The sequence below is a fragment of the Brienomyrus brachyistius genome, unplaced genomic scaffold, assembly GCF_023856365.1.
Source record: "Brienomyrus brachyistius isolate T26 unplaced genomic scaffold, BBRACH_0.4 scaffold85, whole genome shotgun sequence".
Lineage (NCBI taxonomy): Eukaryota > Metazoa > Chordata > Actinopteri > Osteoglossiformes > Mormyridae > Brienomyrus > Brienomyrus brachyistius.
Genome location: NW_026042360.1, coordinates 668,224 through 694,902, shown reverse-complemented (window position 1 = coordinate 694,902; position 26,679 = coordinate 668,224). Strand labels below are relative to the sequence as shown.

Genomic DNA, 26,679 nt, shown 5'->3' with positions numbered 1-26,679 from the left:
TGCAGCAATTTAACTGCACCCTGCTTCAGATACCCGCAATCCAGAGTGGAAGAGAATTACCACTTTGATTAAAGCATGAATGGGGTTTCCTTAGTTCACATTGCTGATCCCGCTCCTGCTGCAGCTCCATATCCAGGCGGGGAGAGTTTGCGTTGATAGCTGTTACAGTGTGATGTCATCATGCAGAGTGAGTCACTCCTCACTATAAATGTATTAAGATTTATTAAGAATCTTCAATATTTTTTTTTTTTTTTTTAACATGGACAATTAATTCTAAATATAGCCCAAAATTTACAGGCGATAACTTAAACTTTCTCCATAGGGAAAACACACAATTATATATATAATATCAATGAGGAAAGAGCGCTGTAAAATTGCCCTCATGCTATGACGGTACTATACATGGTCCCAGAAAAAAAAATTGAATCTGCAATCTACATGCAAAAACAGGCAACAATCAAATCTTAAAATACACTTATGTGAATGTGCAGATGCGCTTAGTCTGCCCTCACACAGCCACAGATCACAAGACTGAGATCACATCAGGAACATCTTAAAAATGACAGAGCCTCTCCCTCCCCTCGCCGTCCTGCCCTCGCTTGTCGCTCACACCGTCGGGACGAGCATTATATACAGCTGCAGATCTCCTGGCCCTTGCTCGGGGCCAGTGGACAACAGGTCACAGTGATACAGGTTGTAGTTGAAGCTCATATAACAGCAGGGTCTCCTTTAGCTGAAGCGGCGACGACGACACACAGTGGACCGGAAACCAGAGTGCTGCCGGAGCGCAGATGCGCATGGGAGATGCGACCCTGCAGCACGCTCGTGACGGGCTCCCTCTTTCAAGCGATACTGGAAAGTGCTACTTAAAAATGCGTGCACAGCCCAGCGGATGTCCTGCGCAGGGGGTGGGGGCAGACGTGCAGGGGACATTCTGCGCAGAGTTTAAACTAGCACCTGCCCCAGGGAGAATGCGCCCTCTCCCCCACCTGTACGCCACAATCCCTCACACAGATAACCCTGCACTTACCACCCCCCCCACCCCAGACTGCATTAGCGACCCTAGGCTGTTTGACTGTTGTAGTGGCATTTCCCACGCAGCAGAGGGCGCCTGTGTGCCACACAGCATTTATCAAGGCACAGGCAATAGGTCTGTGTGTGACACCGCTGGCTGCCCGAACTCATCACATGACAAAAAAAAAAGCAACCAATCAGAGCATCCCCCCCCCCCACACCATATTGGATGCCTTTATGAGGATTCCCCACCCCCCCCACCATAAACTGTAAACACAGAGGATCATCATGTATGACGAGATGCTGGACCAAAGCATATACCCACACAGACTGCCATTACATATATATCATCATTCTTTATATATACCAATAGATAAAATATATATTCTCTGGAATGTACACGGCCACTGCATACACGCCAAGCGCCTCGAGATGCGGGTCGCCGTGGCGATTCTGGCACGGTCAGCAGTCCAAACGTTACGCTCAACGCCCCCCCTCAGGCCAGCTTCAGGGTGCTCACTGGGAAAGAGGGCATGGTCACCATGGTTACGGGGTTCAGTACGGTCTGGCCCACCAGCTGCGGGTGGTGCGTCACCACCTGCGCCCCCATGGCAGCCTGCTTGCCCACCATGGCCCCCTGGGGGGCGCCGCCATTAACCTGGCCGTGTGACAGCGTGTGCGCCAGGTGGCTGACCACCGCGGGCTGGCTGACGGCCACGGGCTGCGGGTAGAGGGCCGGCAGCGGCTGCCCAAGGTGCGTCACCGTGATGTGGCTGATGGGCTGGGCAGCGGCGGGTGCCAGGGACACCGGGTTCGAGGGCGAGGGCGCTATGTGGGCCACGTGCTTGGGGCCGGGTTGGATGACGTGGTTGACGGCCTGGATGACAGAGGCGTGAGGCGCAGTGGGGGCTGCGGCGGCGTGGGTGATCACCGTGGGCTGCATGCCGGCGACCTGTGCCAGGTGGCCCTGCGGGATGGCCTGGGGGGCCACCATGGCCTGGGCGGGGGCCGGCTGGGCCAGCAGCTGCGGGGGTTTGTGCTGGACAGACAGGTGCGGAGTCAGGATCGGCTGAGGGCCCGTGGCAGGTTTGCGCTGCTCAGTCTGCGGGGCGGGAGCCGCCCGGGCCATAGGGGGCGCCGACAGGCTTCCCTCATCCATGTCCTCGTCGATGTTATCTTCACCCTCTGGGGGGGGGGGGGGGGGGGGGGGGGGGCACAGATGCGGTTGGCACAGGATACTCATCATACGACACGTGTGGAGATCTACAAGGCTGACAATCAAACTGCGACAGCTTTAAGAAGCAGAGCAGGACGCGCAAAGTGGGTCACCTTCATGTGAGGCGGCAGGCAGGCAGGCAGACGGCCTACTGCCGGGACGCAGGCGGCCTACTGCCGGGACGCAGGCGGCCTACTGCCGGGACGCAGGCGGCCTACTGCCGGGACGCAGGCGGCCTACTGCCGGGACGCAGGGACAAGCGAGCGCCTCTCACTTAAAAACGGCACAAAGGCATCACTCTTTCATTATTACCGTTATCATTATTATTATTATTATTATTATTATTAGAACACAAAATAGGGATAAACCAGCTCATTTAGAAGCGTCAAATTGGACTAATGTCCAATAAACGGTTCTCCCCCTGGGTGGGGGGCAGTCCGGTGCATGCAATTGCAAACCCGTGGCGGGGGCTTTAAAACGAGGCCCCAGTGGTGGATAGTTCAGGTCAAAATCCAGGCCGAGATTTTGTTCAAAGCAGCCAGCTGAGTATGCTGTGAATGTGGCTCTTTATACTCGGCTGGTTGTCTAAAATAAAATCTTGTACTGGATTTTTACTTTCTGGACCTGAATTATGACCCTCTGGGGGGCGCCATCTGCAGGGCGTCCTCTGGTGCTGACCTGAGGCGGTGGAGGTGGAGGCCTGGTCGTCGTCTGGCTGCACGGTCTGCCGCAGCACGCGATCCACCTCCATCACGTCCATCCACTGGCCAAGCTCATTCTTCAGCTCCGCCAGCCGCTGCTGTGTGGCGATCTTCTCCCGGGCCAGGCGCTCCATCTCATGTTCATACTCCTTCTCCTTCCTCTTCAGTGTCTGGGGGGGAGGGAGGAATATGGGCATTTAGCTTATTTAAAAATAAAATCAGGACTCAAGGGTACAACGGCAACACCCCACACTGGCGAGCGTCAGTTCTGAAGCCACACCCATAACCACCTGCTTACCTTTCACTCATTATGAACTCTAGTCTGAGGTCTAGTCCCCAACCAAAGGCACAGCGATTGGCTCTCGTCGGAATTCACCCACAAACTCATTCTGATGGAAAAGCCGCCCATCACAAGTGTGAGGCATGGACAGGGGTGAGTGTGGGTGGGGGCGGAGCATGGCCGACATGCTCACACCCACAGACACGCCGGCTGCGGCTATCTGTGTACACCGGGGCAACCAGCCAGCATGCATGCAGATGGAGGCGAACTTTAACCAGCCTTTAAATAACATGCCGGAAAGTACCACAGGCTGAGCGCGGACCAAACATGAACCCCAGATGAAAGGACCCGCTTCCGCTGACAGTGAGAGCCTCTCTCAAAACGGTGGTCACAAAGCGGGCCATCTGAGACTGAGAGACCCGGCAGAAAAGGGTGGAGGGGGTGTGGATGTCCTCTCGCACCACCCTGGGGGATTTAAGTTTCCTCTTGGGTCATGTGGGCTCTGGCTCCACCCCCTCATCCATTTGTACTCTAGCCCCGCCCCCAACCTGACACTTCAGCATGCAGCAAGGCCCCTCCCACTTCTGGGAAATTATATTGCAGCTCACTTGCCAGACCCACTCTGGAGAGCCTTCCTCCGGCACTCAGCCAATGGAGCTCACATCCAGGGCTCTGGGGCTGCACGGCTCCTCCCCGTCCCCCCCTCCCCCTTCAGACACAGCCAGCCTGCCCCCGTCGACGGTCACGGATGGGGGGAGAAGGCGGGCTGGGCACGCAAACGCTGCCGTGACCCAGTTTCACCGCCCGTCAGCTGACGGCCTACAAGGACAGGCCAGACCGAGACCTTTAAGAGGGCTGAGGTGAGATGCAGATTACGGACTGAACAGCTAGGGGTGGCGGTGGGAAAGTGGGGAGTTAGAGAGAACGGAGGCTGGAGGAATACGCGGTAACAGGGGTCTGCTTCCACCCCGCCAAGTCAGTGAGGCAGCATTTCAGGGCCCGTGCAACTGGAGAAAGTCACTTCTCGCCTTTCGCAAGGCTGACTGAGCGACGGCCGCGTGACCAGCCTGGGCCGCGGCAGCACGCGACGGCCGGACCTCCACAGACACGCGCTCCGTCTGTCCGGTTAGTCCGCTAAGGCATTTTAACAAAAGAACACGTCGACTAACAGGTAACAGCACAGACAGGCACACACATGGAGATCCGCACACATCCCTGCCTTTAAACACACACACACACACACACACACACACACACACACACACACACACACACACAACACACACACACACACACACACACACACACACACACACACACACACACACACACAGCTCAACTGGCTAACCCACACAGATAAACAGCAGTTTGGTAAGACTGTGCGTAACTCCATCCAGATGCAAAAAAGAGAAGAATTAAAGCTTATTTCCCAATAATGTTCACTGACCGAGCCTCAGGAACAGAAACAAACCTTTTTCCTTTTGTAAACTTCACCCAAGATGGCCACGCGAGTGCACAGCACAGATTGGCGTCTGACCCGAGTTTGCGAATTAGTGACTATTTACTAGCAGTCTGAAGTCCGGCTCAGTCACCCAAAGACTCCACGCACCCAACCATCCCATTAACATTAAATATCCATATTTAACATTAAAATATCCATATTAAAGTGGAAATTAGCAGGAAAACATTTTAAAATTAATTTGAGAAAGCACTTCCTTATACAGCCTGTAGTTAGAGTATGGAATAGTCTCCCAGTTAGTGTAGCACAAGTTAAATCCCTGGGTTCCTTAAATCAGAGCTAGATAAGATTTTAACAACTCTGAGCTATTTCATTAAGTTCTCCCAAACGAGCTTGATGGGCCGAATGGCCTCCTCTCGTTTGTAAATTTCTTATGTTGTTATATACAGGCAGTACACTTCACTTTTTTTTTTTTTATCTCTTTGGATTCCTCGAGATTGTCTGCATATCGCCACCTATGGTTACAGGCACTGCGACGCAGAGGTAGTCATATTGTTCGTAAATAAAAGTGTGGGAGACGGGCAGGCTAACCCACACGGGCTAGCAGGCATCTTCCTCGCTGACGCACACACTCCGGCAAACAAAATGGACGAGTAAGGACCTCAGATTACATCACAGACAAGGTTTCCGGAATGCAACGTTATTACTTTCATGGAAACATGGCTTAACAACAACATAGCAAAAGACACTGAGCTGCGTGGATTCAGCATCTTCAGAGCTAACAGAACCACTGCTGGTCACCAGTAAAACCATGATGGAGGTTTAATTATCTAGATTAATAAAATCTGATGTACATCCTCGGTTACTGGGAAAAAAAACTGATCTTTTCACCTGGACCATCTGATGATCAAGCGCAGGCCATTTTACCCACCGAGGGCTGTGCTTGCAGATGACACGCCTCTGGATGCTAACGCTAGGCTCTCCACGAGAGAACTACACATGGCCATTAGCAAACAGCGAAATGTATTCATCGTATTCAACCTGACAGGTGTACTCGCTAAATTCCCGAAATAACATCTCCTGACCCACCAAAGGAGAACATACTTTAGATCACACTTACGTTAGTATTGCAGAGGCCAACAAAACAATTACCCTCCCCCACAAGGGACAGACTGACCACCTTTCACTGTGTCCGCTGCTCAAGAATTCACCGACCCATTGAACGTGAGAAACCGGCAGTGGAGGTTGCTGAAGTCTGGCCAACAGGTGCCGATTCCTTTCTGCAGCACTGGTTTGAACGCAGACTGAAGGGCATTCACCATTCTGGACACCTCACAGCGAGGTGCGGCTTTTAGATCAGGCAGTGAGGAGGCCTAACCCGCAGAAACCCATCAAAAGCAATGCACGGCTACGAACAGGACATCGAAGTGGTTCTGTACTGGTACTGGTACCTCTGACCCACAAATCACGGGCACAAAATCCACGTCCCCCCTGAGAAGCAGCCCCTTACAATCATCACTGATGTACAGGCCGTACAGAGTGGTGTCAACTCAAGGAAGTCAGCTGGACCAGAAGGGGCCCCCTACTTTGTGCTCAGGACTTCTGCAGAACAACTCGCTGGGGTCTTCAATGACTATGGTTTCAGGGCCAGAGTATCCTGCTGCCACCACCCTAAATCACTTCCAGTCCATGACACAGACCCCCATCGTCATGAGGTACCTCGAGACGTTGGTCATGACTGACCGAAAGCCAGTCCTCCCCTTACCAGTTTGCCTGCTGCCCCAACAAGTCAATGGAGGACAACCCATTGCACTCTAACATGCTTAAACAAATAGGACAGCTAAGTCAGGATACCATTTGTGGATTTCACGTCAGCATTCAATACTGCCATCCCATGCCATCAACTGCTCTCCGAACCCACTGACCGTGACATCAGCACCCCAGTCCATAACTAGACTTTAGACTTTTGGACTAACAGACCCCAGCCTGTTAGGCTAGGTGACTGTACCTCCTCCACCCTGTTTACTGACTGGAGGCCTGCTGGACTGTGGGCCGAGTCCTCACCCCTACTCCCCGTTCTCCTACGATATCTGAGTCTAACCATCGAGTTCACCAGCAACATTACAGTAGTGGGCTTGATCAGCAGTTCCGCAAGGAAGAAGTTCAACACCTGAATGGGTGATGCAGTAATAACAGGACCTAGAAGGGTGAGGAGCCTGTTGTGAACTTCAGGAGAGCTAGAGGCTGCAGACCTGCCCCCAAGCAAGCACCCAACTCCCATCCCCAGCTTCAAACACATCTCTGAGGACTTCCCCTAGACTATTAACTCCTCCCTCCTGGTCAGAAAGGCACAGCTTAAACTTTTTTCACTCTCCTCAGAAAGTAAAGTCATCTCACATCCTGACTGACTTTATCCAGTGCATCATCAGCAGAATCTTGACCATGGTCTTGCAACGGGAGGAAGAAAACCACCCAGCACATGGGCACTCAGCTCACCTCCATTGAGCACCATGCTGGAACATCATGAAGTCTCCTCCAGCCAAAACCATTAACTGTTTACCCTACAGAAGCCTTGGCTCCCATCTCCACATGCACACTGCAAGGAAATCTACGCATTCATGTTTACCGCCAACACAGCTGCTGCATATACACATTATTCATATCACACCATGTGTGGCCCTGTACACATGACGGCAAAGCGGGCGGAAGTCACTGCAGTCAGCATTCAGCTCAAATGCTGCTACAACATCTAAAAAAGCGGAAGAGCTGGCGTGTGATTGATTGCAGGAATCGATTTAATAAGAAAACCCAAGCTACCTTTTTACAGACGAAAACTAAAACGCAAAAAAAGCAGCTAAGCTGCAATATGCAGAAACAACCGGAATCCAGGCACCGAAACGTAAATATTCAGCATCATTCATTTATATTCTGTGCAACTATAAAAGTCGTGTCATTATTTGTTAAAAACATCCATTATGTTGAGCCTCGTGTTCTACAAACAAACTGAGCGATTATCAGACAGTGTTAGCTAGTAAAGTCAAACCCAGTTTCACGTATAAAGGGACGAAGTAGCCAGGAATGTAATATCTGCCAATAATGTAACGGTTTTTCCATTGTTAATGTAATAAAGGCCAATAATGCAATAACTTAAAAGAAGTAAAATTTCTCAATCAAAAATTATTGGCCAGTTATTACATTTTCGGCTTATCACATTATGAACGGAAAAATTATTACGTTACTGCCAGTTATTTCATTTACAGTGGTTTTTACGTTAATGGCTGCTACCGGAGCTGCCCCACCAAGCCAGCTTAGACAGTTAGCCAGATAATTTTAGGAACTTTTCCAAGTTATGTTGTCAGGAACCCTGTGTCAGTGTATCCCCCCAGACTGCACACATCCAATAACTGTTTATCACAGCATGCATATATTGTGCAGCGTTTTCAAGCTATTCTGCCAAATTGCATTTTCTTTTCTGACCACTTTGCACAATGACAACAGAATTGAATCTAATCTTTAGGACACATCCGGGGGGGGGGGGATCACATGGTCCTAGTCACATGAAAAGCTTCCTGTCTTCACTCAGCAGCTGCAATGTCACACACCCGCAGGTGACAAGGGCAACCATTGTGGGGGGGGGCACTGGGTTAACTTTCTAACCGACTCCCCCAGGGGATGGAGGGTGCTGTGACCCCTTTAATTATCTCGCTGCCCAAGCGACACTTTCAACCAAGCGTTCAGTGACAGGTTGGTCACTAGTGAGAGCACTGCCTTCAAACGTGCAGCTAGGGGCAGAGACCACGATACCATGGGTAGGGTTAGCAGCAGCCTCCTGCTCTGTTTGATAAGCGGCACCGCAACCCCAGTCGGTACCATTTTCTTGGCAAATGAGGAGCCGGAATCCCCAAGCGTCGTCAGGGTAACAGCTGAAAACCGATGAGGTTTCCTTGGCAACAGGATGTACGAGGGGTGGGATGCACCAGTGCAACAGGGTGCCTTTGGAGCATGAGAGACAGCTATGTTGGCCTGCCGACACATTCCCCCCCCCCACCATATCATTCATTCGCACTGCCGTCCACCGCCAGCTCAGAGGGTGGGGCTTGATGTCATCATGGGGCTTGCATCACACCTCTCACCCAGGAAGAAAAAGTGCAGAGGTCCATTTGATAGGGGTGGGGGCACCATTGTTAGGCAGCCCTATCAATCCGGGGCTGGCGTTCCTGCATTAACTGTCACTCCTGCAACTCCAAGCCGGAGCTTTCAGCATTAGAGCCCACGATCCAAAGACAGGAGGGGTACCGTGTCGGGCAAACCTGAGCCCCCTTCCCCCACTCACAAGGCTGAGAAACCATGACAACGCCGGCAGCCCAACCCTCGGCCCCCAGTTCCCAGGTCTGAGAGCTCGCTCTCACAGACCACGCACTGCTTCCTGCTTAGTCTTTGAAGCTGAACAAAAACTGCTAGAAAAAAAAAAATAAGTCCTGGTGTGGTTGGCTTCTTTGGTGGGGGGGGCGTCCACAGATGACATGGCCCCCCCGGAAGAGCGTGGCCAGGCAAACAGACATGTGAGACAATGACGCAGGGTTTCAGTAAGCTGCAGGCCGTTTTGCAATCGTACAAACAGCCCGGGCCCCTCCTCCCCCACGAGAGCCAAGCTCCGCCCACCCGCCGTCTGGAGAGCAAAGACTGACTAAGTGGGAGGCAGTGAGCTCAAGGCTGCTCCGGCAAAGACGTGGTAAAACGCGAGTTCGGAGCACATGGTCCGCGCCGCGCAGGCGTGCCTGTGATACATGACTGTTTACAGTGTCGCGAATAACTCTCTCGCACCCCCCCACCAGCCATAAGCAGAACCCCCCCCCCCCCTTGAACTCGTGCCAAGAGCCTCAGCTGGGAAATGAGCCTAGGGCCCCCGCCCCCACTCCCGCCCAGCCCCTCCCCCCCCCCCCCGAGACCGTGTTCTGCATACGTGTGCAAGGCAGGCATGCCCAGACCTCAGAAGAACCACCGGGGGACACTGCAGAGGATCAAATTCTGCCCCGCTGTCCCTTTCCAACGTCGGTCCTGGGACAAATAGAACTGGGTCAGTATTCGTACCCAGGATTAATGCAGAATGATTCAAAGACTCGCGCCAGGGACTGTCGGCTGTGCCGCTGAGGCGAAAAGCGCAGCGCCCCAGTAACGCTAACGCCAGCTCCCAGCGACCCCCCCCACCCTCCCAGCCAGCTGCGTCTCCTTCCTGTTTGGACGCACCAACTCTTTTTTTGTTAAATGTCTATCAGTATCCAGACCCCACATCCCATTCCAACATCCAGCCTTTACCACCCCTGCTGTGTAGCTTCCGAGCAAAAATGCTACTAATGTAAAATGCGGAAAGGAACTTAAAGGGCCAGTCCCCCACTTCCCAAATTACCCATGTTACAAAGCACTGCCTCCTGCAGACAGAGCCTGCTGACCAGCTGACCCACTTTGGCGTGGGACATGGAGCAGTTTACGGGAGTACCCCCCCCCCAAGAGAGGCGATGGGGGCCGTTTCGGGGGGCGGGCACGCAGCGATCTGTGAGTCAGTGAATTCCAGGGAAAATGTCCAGGGTTACCCAAACCACACTCCCACATTTAAAGTGTTGTGTTTCACCGGGGGTGGGGTCCAGGCCACGTGGGGGCGAGGGGGGCACGTGAGGCCCTGGAGGGGGAGCTGGGGAGGGACCAGACCAGACTGCCACACAAAGCCTGAAAAAGGGCTCTTTCTTCCCTGCTCGGAATGGGGAGGGGGCTGAGCTCTAGTCTGTCATCAAACATCTCAACTCTGATTGGAGAAAGCACACACAAGCGGTATTTCAGCTTTAACCAGCCTAACCAGGTTCAGTGGGTGGGGACAGGCATGGGGGGGGGGCGCTCAACGTTTTGCTGGCTGCCCACTATAATTTATCAGACATTTTCAAAAACGGAAAAATGTAGCTTGTTGCATTTTCTTCTTTAATGGGAGTCGCAAATATTTATCGGTGTGTGTGCGTGCAAGAGGCAGGAGCACTGTGTCGTCATGCAGTGCGAGCTGCAGCCACCGGGCTGGGATTCTGAAGCGCTTCCTCAAACAGCCAGTGCTGGCTCCACCCCCCTCCATTCAGGCAGAGCAGAAACGCTCGTCTCCATGGCACCGCAATGAAGAGGGAGCCCCTCCCCCCCCAGGGTGTGACGTCATACAATTGCGGTGGGCCATGTGCTCAGCTCTCACGTTGACGCAGGCCAGACCGAGGCAGGCGACCCTAGGCGAGGGGGGGGGGGGGTTTTGTATATCCCCCAGAAGCAGGAAGACAACTAATGCAGCACAGAGACTCCACCGCTCCGCGGCCACAGCGGCATGCTGCACATGCATGTGTCACTCTCTGGCGGACGACGAGCACGTATGCAGCACACGGGCCCCAGGGCCCTCGGTACACAGCAGGCGAATCAAGGTGGCGCTAGCAAATGGGTGGCGACCAGATCTTTGCACAAGCGACCTTTCAAAACATTCCTAAGCTGACTCAACCTGAGCCGCAAAGCCTTGGGGGGGGGGGGGGAGGGGTGGCCAAAACAGAAAGCAAAGGAATGCACCGAGCCGAAGAAGAACCAGCACCATGTTCAGTGTCCGCGCGGAGAGACCAGCGAATGGGAGAGCAGCACACAGCAGGCCGGTCGGCAAGCGCCACGCTTGTACAGGACAAGCCTTAGACAACTGTAGGACATGCTGTAGAAGATGGGGCCGATCGAAATCAACACCTTTTTTTCTCCAGGAAGAAAGAGGCTGGGGGGCACACAGTATGTAGAGAGGGGGGAGGGGGGTCTCAGTCACGTCCACATCACAGGCGGTGGGTGGCAGCCTGTCCCTCGCAGTCACGGCGTGACAAAGCAACACGTTTCCCAGCAGCACAGGTGTCACGGAGACGCAGGGGGGAGACTGGGTCAGTCGCACAGGAGGAGCAAACACCACTGTGCCCACTCATGGGGGGGGGGTTGGTGCAGGCGGGCGGCATAGTGACATAAGTTCTACCTATAAACACCTGCCCCACTTTCCACAGCAGGCTCAGTCCAATACAAAGACAATCAACAATGTCAGAGTCCACTGCGCATGACCTTTTTACCGGGAAGCAAGGCGTCACATCGAGGACAAGCCGCCTGCCTGTTTACGGTCTCAGGAGGTCCAGCCAGGACACCGATGCCCACCCCCCCACCTCATGCGCTCCCTGTGCTCACTGCTCCACACCCGCCAGCTGACCCCGTTTCAAACGTCCACAGAGGAGCAGGGAACCAACTGGCGATTCGCGGGATGCCTCCCGGGGTCTGCCGGCCCACACTTCAGGCCACAGCCCTCAAACCACACCCGCTGGCTGGCCTGCTAAAGGCTGCAGGGCTCATCTCGTCATAATAAGCACAGCACAAAGACACACATACAGCTCCATGTAGCAATCACTGCAAACTGATGAAGCTAATAGTTAAATAAGGACTATGACAGCAGTGACATTAGTACAGATCCAGCTATGCATTCATCTTCTAACCACTTATTTTTTCAGGTCAGGATTACAGAGATTTGTGCAGACCTATAAATATTTCCCTTAAAAGCAGAGATATTTTCTGGAATATTCTGTGTAAACGGAAGTTGAAACCTGAGCTACTGGACCCTGCTCTTCTTCCCAGTCCTCCCAGGAACCAGTAAAGCCGTGCGGCTTAAGAATCAAAATGACATGCAGACTCTCAGCGTGCATTCAAAATTGCATACTTGTTCGATATGTAGCCGCCAAATTATAGTATGCAATGTGAGCAATATGTCTGAACCTTCAGTATAGAAGAGGCAGTAGGCAAATTCAGAGGGCTGCATCCTTCAAATGCAGTCTAGAAACGTTTCCTTCTTTTGTCGAGTTGCAAAGGATCTATCCATTGGATCCTTTGCAGCCCAACATATCCCAAGATTCATTGCGTGAAGAACGTAGCCTACAAAGGCTACACAGATCCTTCGAAGAATGCGGCCCCTGATTTTCGACACTGCCAGTGTGTACCACTAAATACATCCAGTACATACTGCAGTCTGCATTAATGGTCAAGTAGTAAGCTTTTAACAAAATTCAGTACCTACTGTGCAAGTATGCGATTTCGGACGCACCCTCAGATATCGCTCAGATACTGACTTCACTTCCCCAAACCCACAGGTTTCCTGATGGTATGAGTTGTGCAGGAGAGGCATCCCAGCAGCCATTTCCCATGAGATTGGAGCCGCAAACATGACACAGCATAGACCAAGCAAAGGCTTAGCCAAAGGTTCTATGGTGGAGAGCTGGGTACAGGCTTGGATGGGGGTAGGAGACAGCACCTTAACAAGGCCTGCTAATGAGGAGTCACTGTAACCAAGAGGAGGGGAAGCTTCGTAACCTGAGAAAAGACCCCGATAGGGTAATGAGGAATCATAGGGTCGCAACCGAAATCGCATACTTGTCTGCTATGTAGTAGGCAAAATACAGTATGTGACTTGAGCAGTATGTCTGAATCCTCAGTAGCTCAGCGGTACCCAGATAACGTACTACATTCTGCAAAATTCCAAGTTGTGCAACCGATGGATACTATGCTATCCCATAAGGCCACTGAAGCTGCACCCAGAAATAAAAAACATCATTTGCTTTTGTCAAGATGGCGAAGGAAGTGCCACCTCTGTACAAATTTAAGTGGAAAACAATATGGAGCTACACACGCTGACATGAATATGTTTTTTTTCGTATTTAGTTTCTACTAGCCTTTAATTTTCATGGGGGTCAAACTATATCATTGGTAAATATCCAGATCAGGTAATTTGCAAGATGGTGACCCCAGTGTGTCCGAGTGCACGTATACTGGTTTTCATCCATACATTTAGTACATACTGCAACAGTTGAGTAGCAGGCTTCTGATGAGACTCAGTAAGAACTATATAAGTGTGCAATTTTGGATGCACCCAGAGTAAGTGGGTGTGATGCACTAATGAGGGGAGGAGCCGCACCTGGATGTAGCGCAGCGCGCTCCTCAGCACGCTCAGGTTCGAGGTCTTCTTCTCGTCCACGTTGGGGATGTTCTTCTTCAGAGTCTCGAAGCACTCCTTCAGGTGTGCACGTCTGGGGTGAGGCAAGGGAGGGGGGGTGAGGGAAGGACAGGGGCAACACATCAGCTTGGCCCAGCTATCACTACTCACAATACAAGATAATTATGCATCAACATAACGAGGTACTCATAACTAACGAGCGCGTCGCAGGGACTCTGTGGGTGGCCAGAAAGGTGTTTCACTCCGGCCTTATCAAACACCTCACACCAGCCTCAGCTCCTCTGCTAGGGGGAAACGGCCCAGGTGACTTCCGGCCAAGTCGCACACGCCCCCCCCAGCCTCCCCCCCCCCCGGCTTCGCCTGCCGGATACAGAACAGAGGGCTTCACCCACCTGTTTTTCTCAAGCTTGTTATGTACCTCCCTGGTCCCAGCCCTGCGGGGAGAGATCACAGCAAAGGGATCAGCCCTTCTCCACAGGGCGTGAGAACGGAGACCCACAGAACAAGATGTGAGCCCTCTCCGTCATGGAGCCGCTCGTATTACGCCGAGCCCAGCAGGCCGGGTAGCTCCGCCCCCTACCGTCACATGACCCACGGACAATAGCACAGCACCTTACCCACCTAACCAGGAGGGACATATCAGACGAGAGGCCGTCAGACTTCTGAAGGCACTTACCCCCCCGGCCTCCTCTTTCCGTCCGGGTGACGCGAGTCCTCCATGGTATTCAGCCGCACCGCTGGGTTGGGCTGGACCGGCAGGGGGGCCGGCTGAGGGAGCAGAGCATGCTGGGATGCGGTGATGATGGAGCCGGGGTATGGCTGGACGAGTGGGGGAGGAGCCTGCTGCTGCTGCTGCTGCTGCTGCTGCTGCTTGGGGGCTCCTGCCTGAGGTGAAGATACAGCTTCAACCTTCAACTGCGAGGCTAAGAGGAGGCGCTGCGGGAGCTGTGGCGGCTGTGCTGGCGGGGAGGGGGCGTCCTTCCTGGGGGGGCTGGGACGGGATACGACGGAAGGAGACAGAGCGGCACCAGGCGGAGGCGGAGCCAGGGGCGGGGCTGGGGCCACCGGACCAGCCGACATCATGGGAATGGGTATGACCGCGATGGACACCGGAGGGGGGCGAAGCGTAACTGGGAGGGAGTGGGGCTCTGGACGTAGCTCCTCCCCATACTGCCCGTGGTTGAGCCGCGGAGGCTGCAGGGCGGAAACGACTTCGGTGCGCTTCTGCTCAGCCTCCCGTTCGAGTCTCAACTTCTCCTTCAGCTCGCTCTCCTCTGCGGGAGAAGAAAAAAAATACAAAAAAAAAAAAAAACAGCGTCACACAAGTCCCCGCCCATTATTCGAAAAAAGGACCAATGAGAGGACAGTAAGATGGCATTTTTCTGGTCCAAAGGCAGGCCTGTCACACACCCCTCACAAAAGCAACCTACAGAACATCAGCAATGGTCACATGGTCCCCCCGAGGCCCCGCCCTTCCAGGAGATGCAGTAACAATGGGGTCAGTGTTTGTTAGAAACAGTTCCCCCTTTCTCACTACCATGAAACTACAAGTGGGCAAGTGGGGAAAAAAAGGCATAAAATGAGGAATACAGAGCCACAGTTCTGGAGAGCGCTAAAGGGGGTGAAGTTGCGGGATGCAGATCAGAAGGCCGACCCTTTCCTGTTCAGTGACACAGGTGGGACGCCCCCGCAGTGCTGCTGCAAGGAGAAGCCTTTATATACACAACAGGAAGGGGAAAACAAGGCAGGCATTGACTTTACTGCTCCCCCCATTGGCCGTAAAGTGGCAACTCCACCTCCTGGCCCACTGGCAAGTGCTCAAGGTCAATCGTGGGTGAACCTTTTACCCGGTTAATACCAGTTAAGTCCGGGAAACACCACACACCAAACCGGGAAACGCCATAAAAGTTAGGCCACCTACAGGCCCGGCATCTGAATATGCTTTACGAGTTAAACGAATTGGCCAGTGAGGGAGAAGCACCGCTGCGACTGGAAAGGTGAACGGGCGATACGGAGACACAGCAGAACCGCAGTCTGTTATAACAGCTGATCCGGACGCCGACCCGCATGACTCACTGCTCATCAGTGCAGGGAGGAGCCAAACGCATCCGTAGACCTGCAGCAAAGCCTCAGATTATGATCACCACAGATCGGCCATTCTCAGACCTCCTGTTCAGACCAACATACTACATACATGCTTTCTGCAGGGGCTAGAGCTAGCGGCACTGAACAGGGGCCAGTTTCCCCTCTGGGGGCTCAGGGAGGTACAGAGGGAGACTGCAGGAGAGGCATGGGGGGTGGGCGTGGGCGTGTCCGAGATAAATTCACACAGCAACGTCAGCAGTGAATCAAGGCTGGAGATTCAGGCCGCAAGGCCACCATGGGTATTCCTGCTATCGAGCAGGGTGGGGGCTTGTGCACTCTGCTTGTAGCCAGGAAAAAGGGTCGGGGGTTTATGGCTCACTAGCGGAAAAAGGGATGGACTGACTTCCTGCAGGAGACTGTGCTAGATTCCCACTCACTCAAATTCCACGCATCAGCACTCGAAGCAAAAGCAGGACAGCCACCGATCAAGTATCCGAATGCCAACAAAGACCAGGGAGAGCCCCGGAATACTTGTCAGAGGTGACAGATTTGACCTCCCCCCCCCCCAACCAAGCACACTATATGCTCCCGATTGTCCCGCAAGATCCCGGCACGTGAGCGACAAGACGCCGCGTGAAATCTCAAGATTCCAGGAAGCACAAACCAGCCAGTCGCAGTGCAGAACGTCCCTCGGTGTCATACAGGGAAAGTTTACCGGCTGCAGGAGAGTTTGCGCGTGCTGGGGAGCGCGGCGACTGTCCAGTTTCCATGGAAACAAACATCAGAACAAGGCAGAGGGGGGCCTGTCCCCCAGGGGCTACCTTAACAGCATGCAAGCCTTTCATCTGCTTGTGTATGAGCACTAGACTTTTTGTAGGGGAGGATACATGGGGTACGAGGCAGCACCTACATACGTGCCGCCTAGCTCTCAGACAGAGAGGCTGACCTGGCTGGTGAAAAGCTCTCATCACCTCTAATCTGAGCAGCTGACAGGAAACAGCATAGGGGCAGGACCTCCCAGCCACTGGTATAGAGACAACAGTGATGCCGTCAACGAAAGCCCACATTAGATGAACCTCATGGTGTTACCCATGCTAATTATTATACCTGATAAACATTTCTCACGTGCCTGGATAAGGGTGCTGCATTATAAAATCAAATTAAAATTAAATATGAACCACCAATCAAACGAAATGCACGCCTACGTATGTTAACTACAGCGTTTTTACACAAAACCCATCATTAAAGGGAATTAGTATTCTAATAAGATCAGCTCCTCCATAAAAAAGAGCACTAATATTGGTACATCCGACGAACATCACGACCCTAAGAGGAGACTTCTGTTACTATAAGATTATCGTTCACAAAAAGAGTTAGTGACAGCACAACCGGCCGGTTTAGTAGGGGGCAAAGGGCCGGGCAGCCACGCGCGCGCACACCCTCCTGCACCCATTCCTCGCCTGCGTTTAAAAGGCAGAAGCGTTTCTTTGACAAACATGAACATCGCGTGTCATCGACTTCTCGAAAGAGGCTGCGCTGAGCCGGCGATTCCGCGATACGCACTGGGCTGACAGACACACGGCAGCGGAGAGTGACGGAAAGTGACGGCCTGTGACGTCACCGTGGCCAGCGGCCAGTTGCGGGATGACTCGGCACGCACCAGCAGCCCAGCTCGGATCCTAACCGTGTCACGGTCTAAGCCGCGAGCCGGACAGTATAGACCGTGACCACGGGTCAATGCAGTCGGCGCAGGGATACTATTCGCTCAAGTTAAGCTCTGCTCCAATTACACCCTTTTACTTTGACGATAATCGAACCCAAAAGCTCAGACAGGTTATCTGGGTGTGGTTTAACTGGGACAATGTCTTTATTTCACGGGTAAAATGCAGTTCTCTCCGCAGCACACACAACACTCGTCAGTCATCTGACCCCATATTTAGCCGTTAACCGTCTGGAGGTATGGGTACCGATTCGCACTGTTTAGCGGGGCTCGGATGGCCCGGCGGGACGGAGGGAACGGCCGGTTACATAAAGGCCGCATTCCTCCGGAGGGGAAGCCGAGGAGACGCTGCCCCAGTTTCCCTCGCGCTGCGACCTGCGCCAGTCAGCTCGCGGAAGGAGGAGGGAAAAAAAACACCCGCCCGAAGTCTGGCACGAGCGCCTTGCGCGCACGTGGTAGGGAGGGAGGGCCTCACGCACGCGGTCTCTAAAGGGGGCGTGGCCTCCGCGGACACGTCACCAGCGAACTAACAAAAAAACCCTACAAGCGACTACATATTCATCGGAAAGAAAATGGATATACTAATAAATAAGTGGGAACTTCAAAGCGAAACATCTAAGTGCAAGTCACGCTACTTGTTTTTCTTCTGCAAATATGCGGGAGCCAGTTTGAAAACACGATTACTCCACCGAAAGGGAAGTAGGCTTAAATTGCACGTCATATGATACCCGGCTATGTCAGGTCATTATGTAAAAAAAGGGCTGGCACGTATCTCGTGTTTTGCCACCGCCCTTTATAGCGAGTATTAGTTTCTAAATCCCTAATACAGAAAATAAATATACGGACAGGCATCTATACGACTATCTAAGCAGACGCTATGCTATTTTACGATACACAGCATACAGCTTATTTGAGTTTATGACTTGGAATAACCCTTTAAGTTCGCTACGCACTTGGAAATCAAACACGACGGTAACAAGGAAGCATATTATACCTTCCCAGATGGTGTTACTTTGACCAGCTGAAACTAAAGAACACCATTAACAAATCGCTCACACGCAGCTGGCCACCACGACACAACCCGATTTCCACAACGCCAGGGAACACAACTCACGTTTATCAACTACTCAGCTAACCTTGCAAGTTGCTGCGGTAGAACTACACATACAGCCAAATGGAACGAAATGCATTCATGAATAAATTTAACCACACTCATCCCAAGGGGCAGAAACAGAAATAAATTCATTTTGCACAAGTAATATATTTGCACATTATTATAAATAAATGGTTCTAAACTATCTAGTGTCAGTGGAATCCAGAATATGGCTGATTTTCACAATCAGGCTGATTCAAGCATGCTAATCGCCAAACCCCAAACGAGATACGCTGTCTGACCCTTGATTTTAACGTTGTTTCAACAACCCGGGTCCCCGTCCCCTCCTTACCACGTGCTTTCTGTTGTTGCTGGGATTGCCATTCCAAAAACTTGGCAGCTTCTAAAAGCGTTTCGATGCTCATCTTCCTTTTCTGCCGATGGTAGAAGTTGTTTCTGCGAGTAAATATGTGTAGATTTTCACAAGGAGCGCTCCTTTCACTCGCCGTTCGCACAGTGCTATTCTCCCGTTGGTGCAAAGGGTGGAAACGTAATTGAATCCCCTCGTAAGACGTCGTCCAAACACGTAGAGGGGTTGCAACAAGATGGCGATGCAAATGACAGAAAACACAACAAGGGAAAAAGCGGATGGATTAAGACCGCCCATACATTGCAAATCTCCTCCCACATACTACAGGTTGACCCAAAACACGGAGAAGAGATCCTTGTCTATTTCTGAACTGGGTTTTAGAGATTAAACATTTCTTTCACAATAAATACTAATAAATAGTACGTTTTTAAAAATTACACTTCCAAAAGTGCTGAACGAACATATTACTGCAACCTTATAGAAAATGTGCAATTGTACATTTTATGTCTACAAAATGACGGCGTAACACGAATGCAAATATATGCAGAGGTCGCCATCATTATAAGGAAATAAGTTTAAAAATGTTTGCATGCAGTGGAGGAAACGTTATAAGGAGCGTGGGAAAGCGGTATGTGACAGTGAAGGCGGACTCCCAGCGCCGTGTTTTGGGGGCAGCGCTGTCCTGCAGCAAGCGTGCGCCCGATTAAAACATGCTGATCATCCGCGAGCCAATCGGCGATCGGAACAACAAGGCATGGCGTCTGCACACATGGGCAGCAGCCAGCACGGCTCATTTGCATGGAGAGGCCGGCCCGCTGTCTCGGCGCCTCTCAGTCAGCCGTAAGAAAGAGGCTCCGTCTCTGCAACCCCAGGTGCCGAAACCCGCTATTTTTTTAGCCTTTACTGGGAGACGAGAATTGAAAGCACAGGTAGAGCATATCTTTTAAAAATTACTGTCGCTTTAAAACCCATCTGTCTCTTTCCCCGCAGTTTTTGCAAATATCTTCGAGGGGTATAAGGAGGGGAGTTGGCTAAAAGCGTAACAAATAACATTATGTCAACGACCCATTGACGTGAACTGCCTTGCAGATCAAAAGATGGTAAATATGGCACGGCTGGCAGGGCGCGGCGAGACAGCTGTAAATCCAAAGCAGCGTGGTGCCGGGCGGAGCCGCCGGGCCAGAAAGCATGCATTTAAAGGGAAAGGACTCTCTGTCCTTCTGTTAAAGCGCCCTCCCGGTTTCAAACCGGTGCCCAACCATGCCGTCATCAGAATTAAATACGCACAACTGGGTTACGTTGCTCGACTGGAATGGAGGTGTGACAAACGGGGTGATGACAGTCACTTTGATCTGCATTTGTCATCCGGAAAATGTCGTGCTGAACCTGATCACCAATCCGAGCTCAGTCATTTTGCATCCCCTCTTGCCGAACCTTCCCGTGAAACCAAGGATTTATATGATATTCCCATCATAAGTAATAACTATCGTAAATCTGATATAAATACAGCGTGAAATAACTTGAATTCGTTTTACTTTTTTTCAGAGGAGGGCCTCAGGTTTAAATGACTGCCTATGATGCATTAAAGAATTTTTTATATATCTGAAAGAGACAAGGCGCTGTCTGTGTGATAGAGCTCTCCCGTCCTACGGCCGGCTCTGCCACGCATTGCCTTACTCTGTAGTCGGACCCTTTAAGGGAGAATTCCGCAGGAACTTCCAGCCGGGACGCCGGGGAGGGGGCTGGGGGGCGGGACACTCCGATTGGCTGCAGTAGCCGGTGAGTCATGCGTCAGTCGCCTTGGATACACACAAAATCGGCGGCGAGGGGAGTGTATGCGCACCCTGGAGGGGGAGGGAGCAGGAGGAGAGAATTTCCCCACTGACAGCGTGCGCGGTCACCTGCCTGGCAACAAAACGCTGATAGGGCCGAAAGCAGCGGAATACCCTGCATTTGGGCTGTGACTCCACGGGGCCACTCCCCAATCCCGCTCCCTTTGAAACACTGCACTGCTCATCCGCATTAACACGTCTAAAAATAAATGTTTTTTTTTCTGAGAGGGTAGAAGGTTCCAGACACCGTATTTAATCATTATTTAATAATTTCTTGAACTTCCTTCCGCGTTATTACAGCATAACCTTTCCCTTTCATTCTTTTTTGTGTGTTTACAGTCCTGTATGCCCCACGCATGTTCACGAAGCAGCACCAGGAAGGTCAGTCCGCCCTGATAACGAGGGATCGAATCCTTGCAGAGGGATATAGATGAGACAGCCTCGGCACAGCGGTGGCTCTGCAACACTCAGGAATGCCGTTGTTTCATACATACGAATACGGGACTTCGTTAGCTCATGTCATGTGATCATGGAGATGATGTGACAGATCACGTGGAGGTGGGCTGGGGATGCACAGTTAGAGTGGTCTGACCATGGCTGGCACTGTTCCACAGGCCAAGAGCATAAAACGGAAAAGTCAATACCACAGATCATCAAGCCAGCCAGTCTTGTGCTCCTCTCAGAGTCTTATGACTTTCATCAGACACAATAATGGGGTCAAAGTCCCAGTGTATAAGAGAGGAGGCTAGGGAGGGGCTGCGCCCCTGTAACCAGCAGAACGCGGATGAGCGCCACCCAAAGTCTCCAGCCTGCCTGCCCTGATATCCTGTTTTTGGATCCTGGCCTGAACACTTATCAGATTCTGCTTCCTGTTACGGAGCGACGTGGGAACTCCAGGCATTTAGGGAAGGAAATCCAAGGATAAATGACATAGGTGTTATGTTGTTTTGGGGGAAAAAAAGGAATTGTGTGTGTATGTCCACAAAACAGAAAACAATTAACTAAGAGTGATGCAGGAACGATTTTCACTGGTTTCAATACTCATCTAGAAAGGCAAAATCACAGAAATAATCACAGACATTGTAAGCCGACGTTTAATACATTGCCAACTTGCCAGTGAGAAAAATCAACTAAACAGTTCCATCTTATGGACGGATTCGGTAATTACACCCATCAGCCTTTGGTCGTATTGGGATCACTATGCCTGCTGGAGAGCAGCTTGCATGGACTGCCTGTTAAGCACAGTGCACACATGTACACGCACCTACTTAAGGAGACCTTCGGGTAATATGGTGACTAAACAGAAGCTAGAGAAAAATCTACACAAACAGGAAGAAGGTGTGGGCAGCCCACAGAGGGAGCTGTGTCACTGCACACATACTCCTCAAACAGGTATGAAACTGGCTCCCCAGGTCATGCGCTCATGCCTCGCTCTGTGTGTCTATCCTGAATCAGAGCTTTCAACGGGAAGTGACGTCATTCCCCAGGGATGAGCAGGCAGACAGTGCAAAACCTTTGTCTCCTGTGTCCTTCATTTGCTCCCCAGAAATTGCTTATGCATTGTGTGCAAGGTCACTCCTGCTGCCTTTCCTGGACCTCAGCGCCAGTGGAGATTCCGCCATTAAGCGAGCATGGATATAGATGCTGTTCAGGCCCAGTACCCAGAATGCCTTGCCAGCAGGGTCCCCTCCTCATCTCATCCTACTCCCTCTGCTCACATGTGGCAGACGCTAGCACCCTACATTCCAGTGTAATTATAAAAGGCATAAATACAAGTTCGTTTTCATTCTCTAATGCCGTGCTTCACAATGCAGTGAACACTGCATTATTTCTGTCCGCAGTGGGCATTTAATCAGAGAGGAAATTGGCTTTACTCTGAGCAGCGTTAAGATTTCTTTGAATTTTACTCACACCTACCTGTATGTGACTGTCAGCATGGCCTGACAGAGGTGTAGCAATTCACTGCGAGCCACAACCCTAGAGGAAATCAAAGTGAACCTAGTGTACTTGGCAAAAAAGTTGACATGTACAACAATATAATCACAGCTAAACGATGAGTAATTATTCCCCTCCCACTTCAATACACACACAAAGCAAGTCATCATGACACACTTCAAATTAAAGATGATCACAATGACCTCCAAGCTTAAGCCTGGTTCTCCTGAATTACTCATCTGTCAGGCAAAATTCTCCCTGCTGTCAGTCTTCAGCGCCACCTGCTGGCGATCTGACGCCTGTGTGGGGGGGCTCTACGAGGGATCGAATGAACAGCACCCTCTTCTGTGGTTGTGAAGCAAACGCAAGGCAGTGGATGACAGCATCACAGGAGCGATGAGGTCATCTCCACCCCGCTTAACCCCCAGCTCCATGGGTGCTGCTGCGGATGGCTGCCCTTCGCTGCCAAGCTTACTGTCACCAACATGTGTGTCATGGAGAGCAAGATGTGGTAGGTGAAAATAGAATTTCCTCATGAGGATCACGAAATTATCATTATTGTTATTCAGTTTTTAGAGTGCCCAGAGTAGAAATCCTGCGTGAGCTTCGGGTCCAGTAAAGTAGATCGTTGACCAGCAGGGGGCAGCAAAGAGTTTCATTCGCATCTGACGCTATGACGTCTCACAGCGACTGCAAGTCATCGTTAACTTGAAAATAAAATACGAGTGTGTGTTATTTATAAATAAAGTCTTATCTAAAATTGGCTTCTACAGACAATTGAAAATGTCATTTAGGCGTAGGTAAGATTTATTGGTCTGCCAAACATATCAGTGATACATAGACGGTGCAAGAAACAGACAGTGATCTCAGGTGGTCCCTGGTATTCTGAGCTATGAAGGGTGATTGGGGGACGCTGTAAACTACAGCACAGGTGGGTAAAAAGCAGGTGTCTCCTCACCTTCTCCGCTGTTAAGGTCACATGATAGCCAACTCACGAACCCTACGGTAAGAAAAGGATGGCGCGAGAGAACGAGCAGGTTCAATCAGGATAATTGCAGATTAATAGTTTATTTAGCGACTGTACTACTGTTTCATTTAGGGTTCCACATGGATCACTCCCCTGAGACATTATTTCTAGTTTTCATGGCCACTTTGTGCCAAAGGGGACCTTCACGGACTGGGTGTATCTATGCATGTACAAAAATAACAACGAAATTGTCAGCAGATAAGGCTCCTCTTTGTAGCTGCTGTTAATAATGTTGTGCCTAAGATGAGCACAAGGGGGAGCTCATTCTGCAATTTCATTTTCCTGCCTTCTGCGCAGGTGCTGACTGCGCGCTATTCTTCATGCGTGGGTGAGGTGTTCTTCGTGTAACCTCCGCGGCCCTCGGGACCACCAGGTCTGGGCAAAATGGAACGAGCAGATCATCCCCCGTGGCCTCATCCATACTGTCAAATGAAGGCCATTAAAAACCAATTGATTTATAGAATCTGGCCCGTAACAAGGTTATGGACAGGCCATGCTCAACTGGGGGCACCTTCTCCCTGGAGGTCATGTGACTCATGCTACAGCACCCCCGCTAACAACTATCCTCGAGGGTCTTGCTAATAAACAGCCATGTCCCGAACGGACGACCACCCAGACTCAGGCCCTGGCGATGGCAGATGTGTGATCGGTCTAATGCCCCCCCCCCCACCCCCCAATCTAAGGACACATTAGGCTGGTCTGCAGCCCCATCTATCTCCTTTGTACTCCTTTGTCTGTTGATGCTTTTCTCTGATAAGCCTGCAGCAAAAAGAGGTGGAACGAAAAATGTGTGTCGGGGGGGAGGTCGATAAAATCTATCAAGGCAGTCTGCCTCGGTGTGTGTGACAATAGAAAGACCCACAGCCAGGCGCGCACACACACACTGACACACAGCTCCTCCCTATGGGCTGGTATGCTGGTGATTCACCTTCGTCTCTCTCACTGCTGGCTGCAGTGCATCAGGGAGCCAGCAGAGGGGGTGGCGTTTAATGAACCTGAACGCGAGACTAGCGCTGTGTGTTCAGTAAAAGGCGCCGCCTCCACCAGAACACGCCATTTCAGCAGATTCGTCTCCAGCGGTGGTTCCATCCGTCCCACCCCCTCCAACGGATCTCGCTATGTCAGACCTCCAGGACACCCCCCTCCCCAGTTTGAGAAGGATGAAGCAATGTGCTGCGATGCCTTAGAGACTAAAGGGCTGTTACTGTGTTATTCTGGCTGCATTATATTATTCATTTGCTTAACAAAACCTCACCCTGAGTGATTTACGTTGCTCTTAATCTTATGCAGTTGCCCAATTATTAAAAAAAAATATGCATTTTTTTCCAAGGAAGCAATTTGGGTTGAGGACTCAAGGGTGCCACAACTGGGACCGGAAGCAGGAGCTGGAAAAGGGGTCACACTCGATCCTGGGGGGGGGGAGGCTGGTATACATTAAACGCTGCTCTCTATGTCCGTGACTGATCAAGTTTTCATGTAAGTAGGCCTCTGCCCTGGCTGTCAGTGATGGATTGAGGGTGAGAGTGGAGTGTTAGGGGTCAGCAGCTGGCCCAGAGTGAGGGGGTCAAATGGCTCTTAAAAACATTGGCCACACTTTTCATAAGGCGGGGGGTCGGGTTCCATGTCAGCCAATCAGCCACCTTTGCGGGGAGAGGGAGTCACATTCGGAGGATTCCACCACAAGACAGGATCCCCTTTTTCTCCATCTACTTCACATCCTCCCTCCATTCTCTCAGTCCCTTTCTCTCTTGCTCTCCTCCCTCCTTCATACCTCCCCTCCCCTCGCCCCGAAAGGATGGCTCCCTGGCGTGCACACAGCACCCCAGCAACCGTTGCCAGGATACCGCAAATTAGGAGATGCAGAGCCGCTCCCTGGAACCAGGTTAAGTGGTGCTAATGAGACGGGTGGGGACGCATTATTAGGGGGCCGGTCTGCTGGCCCTCACACGGACCTGCAGGATGGCCGCATGTGGCCCTGCCTAGCCCCTGCTCCCTGGAAACCCTACATGGGGGGCAGAGGGAGGCACCAGTCCCCATTCCCCCTCCGGTGTCCCAGCCACGGCTGAAGATGACACAACACAAGAGCATCAGATAAGCGAATAAGTAACAGCGAACTAATTAATGCGGTTCATCCTGCAGCCAAACTGGGCCAATCGTGCTGTGGGGAGACAGGCCCCACTCACATCACCCGAGGGCTGGGGGGGGTGCCGGACACACTGCCACTGGCGCAGAGGTGAAAGCAGAGCTGTGGAGGGTGCCGCCAAGGGTGTGGGGGGAGAGGGGGGCTGTTTGAGAACCATATTTGCATTTTAATTAGCCTCCTGTTAATAAGACACGTAGCAACAAGAAAAAAATAGAAATTGAAAAATGAGGTAACGTTGGGAGCCTGCTGGCCTTTGGGTCAATCTCTTGGACCTTCAGGCACCTTTCCTGGAGCAGGATGCCCGGTGGCGGCAGGGGGATCTTGCAGCTGGCGAGAGAGGCAGTCAGCCGCCGGCAATCGTGGCACCCTGCTCTGTCCCACCCCCCCTCTGAAAAGGAGAGCCATTTGTTAGTATCATTTTACCATTTCATGAATCCAATTCAATTAATAAGAGTTTAGAGTCTCCCTCCCCCACAAGGTGGCTGAAGGGACAGATTGGAGATGGAGGCAGAAACACGTACTTACACACACACACAGACAGCACGCACACACAGGCACAGAGACACACAGACAGCACGCACACACAGGCACAGAGACACACAGACAGCACGCACACACAGGCACAGAGACACACAGACAGACAGCACGCACACACAGGCACAGAGACACACAGACAGCACACACACACAGGCACAGAGACACACAGACAGCACGCACACACAGGCACAGAGACACACACACAGACAGCACACACACACAGGCACAGAGAC

At 51.8% G+C, this 26,679-nt stretch overlaps 1 protein-coding gene across 2 annotated transcripts; it reads right to left on the bottom strand.

Moving 5' to 3' along the window:
* Positions 1 to 199: 199 nt before the first annotated feature.
* LOC125727065 (max-binding protein MNT-like) lies at positions 200 to 19,251 on the bottom strand. Of its 2 annotated transcripts, XM_049003693.1 has the most exons (6): positions 18,955 to 19,251; positions 14,381 to 14,978; positions 14,097 to 14,138; positions 13,666 to 13,777; positions 2,909 to 3,101; positions 200 to 2,199 (listed from the first exon to the last, which is right to left on the bottom strand). In XM_049003693.1, exons 1-6 carry the CDS (start codon positions 19,025 to 19,027, stop codon positions 1,511 to 1,513), a joined length of 1,707 nt encoding a protein of 568 aa, XP_048859650.1. In that variant the 5' UTR covers positions 19,028 to 19,251; the 3' UTR covers positions 200 to 1,510. The 2 variants fall into 2 exon arrangements, with proteins under 2 accessions (XP_048859650.1, XP_048859651.1); XM_049003694.1 differs by lacking the exon at positions 14,097 to 14,138.
* Positions 19,252 to 26,679: the final 7,428 nt, after the last annotated feature.